Source organism: Amblyraja radiata, chromosome 5 (genome assembly GCF_010909765.2).
Source record: "Amblyraja radiata isolate CabotCenter1 chromosome 5, sAmbRad1.1.pri, whole genome shotgun sequence".
Taxonomy (NCBI): domain Eukaryota; kingdom Metazoa; phylum Chordata; class Chondrichthyes; order Rajiformes; family Rajidae; genus Amblyraja; species Amblyraja radiata.
In genome coordinates, this window is record NC_045960.1 from 104,081,875 (window position 1) to 104,094,977 (window position 13,103).

Genomic DNA, 13,103 nt, shown 5'->3' on the forward strand with positions numbered 1-13,103 from the left:
GTTTCCTCATCTCTGTTCTAAATGCCTTACCCCTTATTCTTCAACTGTGGTCTCTGGTTCTGGACTCCCCCAACATCGGGAACATGTTTCCTGCCTCTAGCGTGTCCAAACCCTTAATAATCTTATATCTTTCAATAAGATATCCTCTCATCCTTCTAAATTCCAGAGTATACAAACCCAGCCGCCCCAGCCTCTCAGCGTATGACAGTCCTGCCATCCCGGGAATTAACCTCGAGAAACCTACGGTGCTCTCCCTCAATAGCAAGAATGTCCTTCCTCAAATTAGGGGAGCAAAACTGCACACAATACTCCAGGTATGGTCCCACTAGGGCCCTGTAAAACTACAGAAGGACCTCTTTGCTCCTATACTCAACTCCCTGTAGCTCAGACCCTCGAGTCGTGGCAACATCCTGGTAAATCTTCTCTGCACCCTTTCCAACTTGCCAACATCATACCTATAACACCGTGCCCTGAACTGAGCACACTACTCTAAATGCGGCCTCACCAATGTCTTACACAACTGCAACTACATTTGTACAGCTATTATATCTCATGGCAAATTTGCCATGTTATCTGATCCCTTGCCTCATATTTCTCACCCTTTTCCCACTTTACGTCAAAGAGGGCCTGTTTCAACGCTGTTTTAAAAAAAAATGTATTAGAAGTAAGTACAATACAGTGGTGCCTTTTTACAGGTGCCAAATATATGTTAACATGATACATTCTCTGTACAACTTCATTTTTTATTTTTTTTAAAGAGAGAAATAAGAAAGAAAGAGATAGCAAAGAGTGGAGAAAAGTGTAGTGTGTATGCTGGCCCATGCTGTATGACTCTACGTAGGACTAGAAACAGAATACGAGTCATAAATGTGGGTCTGGAATCGGGCATGTAATGTTAAATTTGTTGCTGGTGATTGAAGTTAAAGATAATGAATGAACGAGGGCAGGGGTGTCAGGGGTTATGGGGAGAAGGCAGGAGAATGGGGTTAGAGGGAGAGGTAGATCAACCATGACTTGATAGGCCGAAAGGCCCAATTCTGCTCCTATCACTTCTGAAATTCTGCTGCTGTGACTGTTCCTGCCTGCCTGTCTCCTGCCTCACGTATCCTCTTTTTATGCATCCTGTTCTGTGTTCTTTGCCCTGCTTCAAATTTATCTCCACCTGCTATCTTTTGACCGCATTCATTCACATTTCTCTCTCTCCTACCATCTCTTTCGCTGCCTACTGCCCAATATTGATCCTCATCCTATTTCCCACCCTACATTCATGCTCATCTCCTCCCACTCCCAGCCCAGTTTCATCCCCGTCTCCAATTTCCTGCACCAATTCTTTCCGTAGGTCCAAATATCTTAGGAGTTAGGAGGGGGAGATAGATCAGCCATGATTGAATGGCGGAGTAGACTTGACCGGACAAATTTCCTAATTCTCACCTGATCTGGCCTTGCATTCGGTATCTCTTGCTCCCTGCCACCCCAGGCTTCCAACCTGATAAAGAACCATCCTCTACCACCCGCTGACCAAGCCAGCTTTCCATCCAAGGGAGGCACAAAATGCTGGAGTAACCCAGCAGGACAGGCAGCATCTCTGAAGAGAAGGAATTGGTGACGTTTCGGGTCGAGACCCTTTCCATCCAATTGTCTTCGATCTAAGTTTGAGTTGTTGATTGTCACATGTACCGAGGTACAGCGAAAAGCTTTTGTTGCGTGCTAACCAGTCAGTGGAAACATAATACATGATTACATTCGTGCCATCCACACTGGACGGATACATGATAAAGGATGAATCACGTTTAGTGAAAAGTAAAGTCCAGTAAAGTCCGATCAAAGATTGGAAGCCTGAGGGTCTCCGGTGAGGTAGATAGTAGTTCAGGACTGCTCTATAGTTTAGTCAAGTCAAGTCAAGTCAAGTTTATTTGTCACATACACATACGAGATGTGCAGTGAAATCTCGTATGTGTATGTAGTGGCAATGCTCGTGGACTTTTGTGCAAAAGACAAACAACCAAACAACCAAACAAACTATAAACACAATCATAACACACATATTCTTTTACATAATAAATAATGGAAGGAAAAACGTTCAGTAGAGTTAGTCCCTGGTGAGATAGGCGTTTACAGTCCGAATGGCCTCTGGGAAGAAACTCCTTCTCAACCTCTCCGTTCTCACCGCATGGCAACGGAGGCGTTTGCCTGACCGTAGCAGCTGGAACAGTCCGTTGCAGGGGTGGAAGGGGTCTCTCATGATATTGTTGGCTCTGGAGTTGCACCTCCTGATGTATAGTTCCTGCAGGGGGGCAAGTGAAGTTCCCATAGTGCGTTCGGCCGAACGCACTACTCTCTGCAGAGCCTTCTTGTCCTTGGCAGAGCAATTCCCAAACCAGATGGTAATGTTCCCAGACAAGATGCTTTCCACCGCCGCTGCGTAGAAGCACTGGCTGCATAGAAGCACTGGCCAGAAGCACTGGAGGATCCTCGGAGACACTCTGAAATTTGTTGATAGGATGGTTGTTGTATCTAGTTGATAGGATGGATGATGTATTTAGTTGTTGATAGGATGGTTCCGTTCCCTGATAATAGCTGGGAAGAAACTGTCCCTGAATCTGGAGGTGTGCGTTTTCACACTTCTATACCTTTTGCCTGGTGGACGAGGGGAGAAGAGGGAGTGGCCAGGGTGCGACTCATCCTTGATTATGCTGCTGGCCTTGCCGAGGCAGCGTGAGGTGTAAATGGAGTCAGTGGAAGGGAGTCAATTGGAGGGAGGTTGGTCTGTATGAAGGTCTGGGCTCTGTCGACAATAAGCGAGTTTGGTATTCCGAAAAACGCAAGGAATCATGGGATTTGTCAAAGGCCAGCCGTGATAAACACTCTCGGCAACCCTGCCTCTGACCTGTGTACACAGACCTGTGACTCATCCGCAGCCAGCATCAAACTTGGGTCTTTGGCACTGCAAGTGCTGCCGAACTGTCACTGGACCATCCCCGTCCCCTCGCGAGTGCCCCACCCCCCGTCCAGGGGAGGAAGGAGACGTCAGGAGTCAGACTGGAGTCTTGCCCCAGGCCGACAGCCAGCGCAGGGAAGAAGTGCTAACTCCAGCTCAAATCGGAGCAGTGGCGGCCCAGGCTTACAGCCAACGTGGAGACAAAGTGCTAACTCCACTCCTCCGGGCTGATGTCTGGTCACTGCAGGGCTGTAGGTTAACCCGGCGGGACAGGCAGGGTTGAACTGCAGGTAGCTCTGCCTCTCCGCGCTGGCTGTAACCTGGGCTGCCATTCCCGTCAGTCCTGTGCTGTCAGTTAACCCAGCGGGACAGGCAGGGCTGAGTTGGAGTTAGCGTTTCTTCTCCGTGCTGGCTGTAGGACTGGGGCGCCGCTCCCGTTGGGCAGAAGGGCCTGTTTCTCCGCTGTATCTCTAAGGTCTAAAGGCAAGAGCAAGGGTTCCCAACCTGGAGTAAACTTACCCAGATTTGTTGATTCTGGATCTCTACACATTTTTTCTCATTGACTGACTGTGTTTGGTTCTGGTATACTGGTATCTGTACAACATTAGTTGTTCATAAATAAGTGAAATAACATTGTGATGTGCCATTAAAGTTGGCAGGGGTAAATGGGACGAAACAGGTTGGGAACCCCTGGGCTGGAGACTTTGGAAAGTGGTTTTGTTTTATTATGGACTGATATATCAAAATCCTCAGCAGGTCAGGCGGCATCTGTGGAGAGGGAAGAATTAATGTTTCACAATGATGACCTTTCCTGAAAACTAAAGTTTTAATCTTGTTTTTCTCATGACTGATGGTGCGTGACCTGCTGAGCATTTAGAGTATTACCCATTTTATTTCAAATGTCCATCATCTATAGTCTTTCACTGTAAGGCCATTACTTTGAAAACTATTTAAATTAGCTTATTTAAATGACAGTAGCGATGCAGTCAATTTGAACTAAGTGCTTAATGGATAATTCTGGGGGGAAAAAATGCTAATTTGAATGATGTTTTTCTCATATTCAATCTATTTTATTAGATATACTGGTCCAAATAACTAAAATCTGTAACAATCCCAAAATTAAAGATCATTATTTGCATAGATACTCTTCATTGTTGGAACAGACTCATTCCAGGATTCATTTATCTTTATTTCGCAATTATAACTACGAACAAGGGAACAAAATGAGACGCAACGTAGAGATGGAAAGAGAAAAATAAAAGGGAGTCGATAGAGCAACGTGCAGCCAGAGGGCTGGAGTTTTGGTTGAGGAATCATACAGTCATACATCACGGAAACAGGCCCTTCGGCCCAACTTGTCCATGCCAACCTAATGCATCGTCTATCTCACTGTAAAATTCACATGCACAGTCAATGGTCAAGCCTGTACTTGCTGGAGTTTAGAAGGATGAAGGGAGGGACCTCGGAAACTTACCGAATAGTGAAAGGCCTGGATAGGGTGGATGTGGAGAGGATGTATCCACTGATGGGAGAGTCAAGGACAAGTGACCATAGCCTCAGGATAAAAGGAGGCACCTTTACAAAGATGAGGAGGAATTTCTTTAGTCAGAGGGTGGTGAATCTGTGGAATTCATTGCCACAGAAGGCTGTGGGGGCCAAGTCAATGGATATTTTTAAGGCAGAGATTGACAGATTCTTGATTAGTACAGGTTTCAGGGGTTTATGGGGAGAAGGCAGGAGAATGGGGTTGGGAGGGAAAGATATTTCAGCCATGATTGAATGGCGGAGTAGACTTGATGGGAGCGAATGGTCTAATTCTGCTCCTATAGATTATGAACTTATGAATAGTTTTGTGATCATCTCTGCTAAATAGTTGTTTGTTTTAAATTGCAGGTAAATGCTTGAAAATGTATCCTTAATAACTATTGCAGTATTTGAACTGTAGTTACGTTTGATTTCCCTTTGTTTTCTGCCCCACATTTGCTCCTTAATGTGTTCATCCAAATAAATGGACTATTCATTTGTATCAAGGCAGTTGGTTGGGACCTTGTGGAGTTGTTGGTCCTTTGGAATAAGTCTTTCCTTCCGTCCATGTCGGGGATTATAGGAGATAGACTCATAAATTCATACAGCATGGAAACAGGCCCTTTGGCCCAACCTGTCCATGGTGACCAAGATGACCCATCCAATCCAATTCCATTTGGTCCATAACTCTCCAAACCTTTGCTATCTATGTACCTGTCCAGGTGTCTTTTAAATGCTGTTACAATACCTATCCCAACTACCTCCTCTGGCAGCTGGTTCCATGTTCCCACCACCCTCCGCCTGGAAAAAAGTTGATCCTTGGGATCCTATTAAATCTTGCTCCTCTCACCTTAAACCTATGTCCTTAGTATATTGATTTCCCTACCCTCCTCTCTGGTCTTTGGATGAAGAGCTTGGCACCAGCTTGGCATCTACCCCCTACAGGCCACTGCTCACCACATCTTGGGCAGAGACTGAGGATGGTTAATTGGTCAATTGGTAATTGGAAGGTTGTCCAAGTTCATGAGTGGTAGGGGCAGAATTAGGCCATTCAGCCCATCAAGGCTGATCTATCTCACCTTTCTCAGCCTCATTCTCCTGCCTTCTCCCCATAACCCCTGACTCCCTGCCTAATTAAGAATCCACCCATCTCTGCCTCAATAATATCCATTGGCTGTAATTTCCACAGATTCACCACCCTTTGACTAAAGAAATTCCTCCTTTCTAAAGGTATGTCCTTGTATTCTGAGGCTGTGGCCTCTGGCCTTAGGCTCTCCCACTAGTGGAAACATCCTCTCCACATCCACTCTATCCAAGTGATCAGAGAGGCAGATGGACATTGGATGACAGATCAGTGGGTGGTGGAGATGAGAGGGCGGATGTAAGAATAACTTGGGACTTGGTCAGGTGGATCGCCTTTGAGTTACAAGGATAATAACTTGGTAAAGGCTACAACTGCCTGGCAGTGGATTCCTTTGTGCATGCTCAGCCCTCTCTACATATGATACACAGAGGGATTGCTAAAGTTGCATCTGTGTTACATTATAATTATACCAATACCAATGAGCAAAACACAAAGTGATGGAGGAACAGATCAGGCAGCATCTGTGGAGAGAAATGGGCAACTGCTGTCTCTGTTTGAGACTTCAGACTTATCTAGTTCCCAGGACTGCATTTCCATTGAACCCACAACCTTTCATCGCACACAAGGCTTGGAAATAAATTTCTGCCAGCATTTTTCTTCAGCTTAGTCCGGTTTAATACAGAGATACAGTAGATCAGCCATGATTGAATGGAGGAATAGACTTGATGGGCCGAATGGCCTATGACTTGTGAACTTACGAAACAGGCCCTTCAGCCCATCAAGTCCACAATGGCCATTTACACCATTTCTATGTTATCCCACTTTCTCATCCACTCCCTACACACTCAGGGCCAATTCTCCTTCAAACCCGCACGTCTTTGGAACACGGGAGGAAGCCCGAGCGGTCACAGGGTGAACGAGCAAACTCCACACAGACAGGGGCGCAAGCATGAAGAAGGGTTTCGGCCCGAAACGTCGCCTATTTCCTTCGCTCCATAGATGCTGCTGCACCCGCTGAGTTTCTCCAGCATTTTTGTCTACCTTCCACACAGACAGGACCTGAGGTCGGGATCAAACCCGGAACTCCGGCGCTGTGTGAGGCAGCAGCTCTAACCAGCTGCGCCACTGCGCTGCCCTGAAGTTCTGATGTTAATTGTTGAGTTTCCACGTTGAATAACTGTGTGCTTTCCAGTCGGCAACTCCACTGGCGTTTTGAAATCTCTCTCGTTGCTTTGCCATTTGTGCTCGGTGAGCTGTGCAAACTGCTGTCAGCAGTGGAAACAGATCGTCTGATGAAGAAATCGTGATTGTTTTTGTACTGATGATAGCCTGGGTATCCTGTCAGGCTTTTACAGCCCTCAGCTGCTCCCTTGCTATGAACATTAAAAGGAGTTTGACAGGAATATTACTCGTTCCGTTCTTTTTAACATTACTTTCCCTTGACTGACTGACGCCAGCATTTCATTTTCCATTCAGAACTAGGATTCAGCTGTGTTTTATTTTTTAACACTCTCTTTCTCTCTCTCTCTCTCTCCCTCTCTCTCTCTCTTCCTCTCTCTTAAAAACTTAACCTCTCTGCCTCCCCTCCTTCTCTACTTCACCGCTCTCTCCTCTCCCTCCCTCTATCCCCTTCCCCTCCCTCTCTGCCTCCCCCCCTCTCCCTTTTCCTCCCCCCCTCTCCCTTTTCCTCCCCCTCTCCCTCCCTTCACCTCTCTCTCCCTCTACCTCTCCCCCCCTTGCCCTCTATCCCCATCACCCTCTCTCCCACTTCCCCTCTCTCCCTTTTCCTCCCCCTCTCCCTTTTCTTCCCCCTCTCCCTCCCTCCCCCTCTCCCCCCTTCCCCTCTCTCCCCATCTCCCTCTCTCCCCCTTCCCCTGTCCTGCCCTCACCCTCTCCTCCCCTTCCCCTTCTCCCCCTTCCCCTCCCCCTCTCTCTACCCCTCTCACATTTCTTGCAGAAATCCAAAATATCAACCTATGAGAAGATGTGGGCCTTCATGAGCAGCCGGCAGCACACGGCTCTGGTCAAAAACAACGAGGAGGGGATCCAGCGGGTTTTAACCACAGATTACGCCTTGCTGATGGAATCGACCACCATCGAGTTTGTCAACCAGAGGAACTGCAACTTGACGCAGATCGGCGGCCTCATAGATTCCAAGGCGTACGGAGTCGGCACTCCTATGGGTATGTAGCGAAGCCAATGCACATCATGCAAATGAATCAGGGGCACAATAAAACGGAAAGTGGCCGTTGCAAGCTATTTGTGCACACGAGTCTCTTAATGCTGTAATATCTCAAGCCGTTCTCTTTTCGTGGGAAAGTAAATCTCGCTGTTCATTTTGCACAGGATAAACATATTATTTAACCTCTTGACTAATGCATTTTCTCTGCATGACTATGTCCGCTGTTGTCTAATATATGCAAAAAATGTTTTTTTTTGTGGCTATAAATCCCGATGATGTATGTGCCGGTATATGGGAAGCACAAAATGCATCCAAGGTTGTCTCCATTAATAATTATTTTGATCCTGACCAAAATACCCACCAGAATGTTTAACATCAATTTTATAATCGAGTGCTAAATTATTCATTAGTTTACGAAATAGGACGATGTGTATGATTTACATGTAATAAGAAGGCCAATATATTATGGTTTGCATTTGACAAATAGACCAATGTTTACAACTGAATCTAGTGTATGATTTCTATTATTAATGGGACTGGCGCGGAAATTACCATCGAGAGTCAAGAGTGTTGTATTGTCATAATGTCCCAGAGAGAACAATGAAATTCTTACTGGCTGCAGCACAACAGAATGTGTAATCATAGTCCCAAAATGCTGGAGTTACTCAGCGGGACAGGCATCATCTGGAGAGAAGGAATGGTTGACGTTTCGGGTTGAGACACTTCTTCAACCAAAGTACTATGTAAACAATATCATAAACAAGAAAAAATTGTTAGGTGTATGTGCATATATACACATACTCTCATATATATGAATATGTACACACCCACGCACACATATGTGCACAAACAAAAAAAACTATATTAGTGCAATAATAACAATAATAGCCTATGGAGCGAAGGAATAGGTGATGTTTCGGGTCGAGACCCTTCTTCAGTCTGAAGAAGGGTCTCAACCCGAAACGTCGCCTATTCCTTCTCTCCGTAGTTGCTGCCTCACACACTGAGTTTCTCCAGCATTTTTGTCTACCTTCGATTTTTCCAGCATCTGCAATTCTTTCTTAAACAATAATAGTCTATGTAGTTCAGAGCTTCTTTGGAGGTTATGGTGTTTAAATGCCTAATGGCTGTAGGGAAGAAGCTGTTCCTGAACCTGGACATTGCAGTCTTCAGGCTCCTGTACCTTTATAATTACTTACAATAGGCACTCATAAAATGCCAGTTTTGCCACATTTAATAAATCAAATTTGGAGGATGGATCTCAGCTTGAGTAATACATATACTAGTAGGATTTTTGCCCCTTACTGTTCTTTTTGCATTTGAAGCTTATTCTGTCCACAGCAGAGGACAGAATAAAGCTCTTTGGCAATATCAAGAGACAAGAGTGTTTAATTGTCATATGTATCAAAAATGTACCTCCATCTAAGACCTCAAGAAATTGCAGAGAATTATGGACACAGCCCAGACCATCACACAAACCAACCTCCCTTCCATTGACTCCATCTACACCACGCTGCCTCGGCAAGGCCAGCAGCATAATCAAGGACAAGTCGCACACTGGAAACTCCCTCTTCTCCCCTCTCCCATCCGGCAAGAGGTACAGAAGTGTGAAAACGCACACCTCCAGATTCAGGGGCAGTTTCTCTCCAGCTGCTATTGTCGTTTATTGTCACCTGTGTCAGCGGGTACAGTGAAAAGCTTTTGTTGCCCGCTAACCAGTCGGCAGAAAGACAGTACATGAATACAATCAAGCCATTTAGAGGATATAGGTTTAAGATGAGAAGGGAAAGATTTAATAGGAACTTGAGGTACAACCTTTTCACAGAGAGGGGTGGGTATATAGAACGACCTGACAGAGGAGGTATTTGAGGCAGGTACTATAATATCATTTCACAGACACTAGAGACAATGATGTTTTGTTTTGTTTAGAAATACAGCGCGGATTACAGGCCCTTCGGCCGACCTGGTCCACGTCGACCAGCGATCCCCGCACATTAACACTATCCTACACCCACTAGGGACAATTTTTACATTTACCAAGACGATTAACGTACAAACCTGTACGCCTTTGGAGTGTGGGAGAAAACAGTAGATCTTGGAAAAATCCCACGCAGGTCACGGGGAGAACGTACAAACTCCGTACAGACAGCACCCGTAGTCGGGATCGAACCCGGGAGTCCGGCGCTGCATTCGCTATAAGGCAGCAACTCTACCGCTGCACCACCGTGACCGTCACCTATTTGTTCTTGGGTACAACGATAGCAAAGGTGGGATGGTTCGAACGCAGATGGGGTATCATCTATGGCTGTGTCCATTCATGTGTCCATAATTCTCTGCAATTTCTTGAGGTCTTAGATGGGCTGAAGGGCCTATTTCCATGCTCTATGATTCTAATTATGAGCTTTCAGAACTCTCTTGCTCAAAGGACAGTGCAAGTGGACATGGGCCAAGCACAGGCAGGTGGGACTAGCGGGGCTGGGGCATTGTTGGCCAGTGTGGGCAAGTTGGGCCGAGGGGCCTATGTCCACAATGTGTCACTCTGTCACTCTATGTAGGTTTTTGATCATCTAATGTTTTAAAGGTTACCCAGGACAGGCCATGAATGTGTTCATTTCATTCAATGATAGGGCATACGTGAGGTGTCAACAACCCACTCCTATTCCTAGTTCACATGTTCATACACTCAAACCAAAATGTAGTGTCGTCATTCAGTTCAAGTGATGGTTTTAGCAGAGTGCTGTACTTCCGTGATACAGTGGGCGGCACGTTGGCGCAGCGGTAGAGTTGCTGCCTCACAGTGCCAGAGGCCCGTGTTAAATCCTGACTACTAGTGCTGTCTGAACGGAGCTTGTACGTTCTCCCTGTGACCTGCGTAGGTTTTCTCCAGGAGCTCTGGCTTCTACCCACACTCCAAAGAAGTGCAGGTTTGTCGGTTAATTGGCTTCGGTAAAATTGAAAAATCATCCCTAGTATGTAGGATGGTGCTAGTATACCAGGATCGCTGGTCGGCGCAGACACGATGGGCCGAAGGGCCTGTTTCCGAGCTGGCTCTCTAAAGTCTAATATTTAGCTTCTACTCATCTCTCAGACTCTCTCAAACCTGCTGTGTATTTCCGGCATTTTCAGTTTACGTTTTATATTTTTCAGCATTTGCAATATTTGCGTTTGTTCTGGCTGTCACGTCTGGTTTTTATTGGGAAACCTCATGTCATTAGTTGAAATGTACTAGGAGCAGAATTAGGCCATTCGGCCCATCGAGTCTACTCCACCATTCAATCGTGGCTGATCTATCTCTCCCTCCTAACCCCATTCTCCTGCCTTCTCCCCATAACCCCTGACACCCGTACAAATCAAGAACCTATCTATCTACCTACACAAATGCCTTTTAAATGTTGTTATAGTACCTGTCTCAACTACTTCCCCAGGCAGCTCATTCCATATATCGCACCACCCTCTGTGTGTAAAAGTTGCCTCTCAGGTTCTTATTAAACCTTTCTCCTCTCACCTGAAGCTATGTCCTCTAGTTCTTGATTCAGGTACCCTTGGAAAAGTTGGGCTGAAGGGCCTACTTCCATGCTGTAAGACTCTATGATTATGGCTGATCTATACTAGGCTCTACTCCTCTTCTGTGCCAGTTTCCACAACCCTCAGTTCTTCAATGAAGATGGCCACTCTATCTTTCCCTCTCAACCCCATTCTCCTGCCTTCTCCCCACAACCCCGGATGCCCTTACTAATCAGGAATTTGTTAATCACCACCTTAATCATATCCATTGACTTGACAGCCGTCTGTGGCAATGAATTCCACAGATTCGCCACCATCTGACTAAATAGGTTTCTCATCACCTCTTTCTAAAGGGCCTGTCCCACTGTACGAGGTAATTCAAGAGTTCTCCCGAGTTTCCCCTGAATCGAACTCGGAGAATTACGGTAATAGCCGCTCGTAGGTACTCAGGGCTCTCGTGGACATTTTTCAACATGTTGAAAAATCTTCACGAGCTTACCGCGTTTCCCGAGTACCTGCCGTTAGCGTTATGAGCCGCTAAGAGATGTCCCCGAGCTCCGACGTACCCGCTACGTACATTCTACGTACTTACCATGAGTTTGATTTTTTTTTTTAACTCGGAAGAGCTCTTGAATTACCTCATACAGTGGGACTGGCCCTTAAAGGTATTCTGAGGCTGTGGCCTCTGGTCCTAGACTCTCCCACTAGTGGAAACAATGTCTGAATGGCATTGTCTAGACTCCTCCAGCGTTGCAAAACAACAGATAAAAATCAATGCAAGACTTCAAAACTGGAATCCACAGGTCACCACGACCAAGTGAGACAGATTTCTCAAACTTGCATCAAATTCCTTTCAACAAACATCTTCATGGGGAACAAGCTTCAAATTAAATGAAGCAGAGGCCTCGGAGTAGAGATTAAAGGAATAGACGTTCTCTGGTGTATTCTGGATAAAATATAAATGTGGAGGGAGACATGCCAAATTTCATTGCAGATACACTCAGACAGTGGGAACAGCGCAATTCAAATATTTAAACCCAAAATCGGCGCAGTGGCTGATCAAAACTTTTCCTGAAGATTTTTATTTCATAGTTGTCTCAGGAAGAATGCTTGTTTAGCTTTTAGCCCCTGTCCCACGGTGCGAGTTCACCCAAGAGCTCTCCCGAGTTTAAAAAAAAAAATCAAACTCGTGGTACTTCATCATGAGTATTTCTTTACTCTTGGACATTTTTCACACTGTTGAAAAAACTTCATGAGTTTCCGCGTTTCCCGAGTACCTGCGGTGAGCATTACGAGCCGTTACGAGACATCCACGAGCTCCGACGTGCCTGCTACGTACATTCTACGTACTTTTTTTTTAAACTCGGGAGAGCTCTTGTGTAAATTCGCATCGTGGGACAGGGCCTTTAGTTTAGTTTACTTTAGTTTAGAGATACAGCGCGGAAACAGGCCCTTCGGCCCACCGGGTTTGCTCCGACCAGCGATCCTCGCACATTTAAACTTTGGCCGAGCACAGCGGTAGAGTTGCTGCCTTACAGTGCCTGAGACCCGGGTTCGATCCTGACGGCGGGTGCTGCCTGTGCAGAGTTTGTACGCTCCCCCCGTGGCCTGCGTGGGTTTTCTCCGAGATCGTCAGCTTCCTCCCACGCTCCAAAGACGTACAGGTTTTGTAGATTAATTGGTTTAGTATAAATCTAAAATTATCCCCAGTGTGTGTAGGATAGTGTTAATGTGCGTGGATCGCTGGTTGGTGCAGACCCGGTGGGCCAAAGGGCCTGTTTCTATGCTGTATCATTAAAGTAAGCTAAACTAAACATTAGACTTTAGCCTAATTAACCTACAAGCCCATACATCTTTGGAGTGGGGGAGGA

General features: G+C 45.9%; 1 protein-coding gene across 2 annotated transcripts in view; it reads left to right on the forward strand.

Moving 5' to 3' along the window:
• Positions 1–13,103, forward strand: part of grik2 (glutamate ionotropic receptor kainate type subunit 2) — a 495,196-nt gene that overhangs the window by 455,397 nt on the left and 26,696 nt on the right. For both annotated transcript variants that reach the window (XM_033021917.1, XM_033021916.1), the window contains exon 15: positions 7,504–7,729. In XM_033021917.1, coding sequence (XP_032877808.1) covers positions 7,504–7,729 — 226 coding nt within the window. The remainder of the gene's footprint in view (positions 1–7,503; positions 7,730–13,103) is intronic.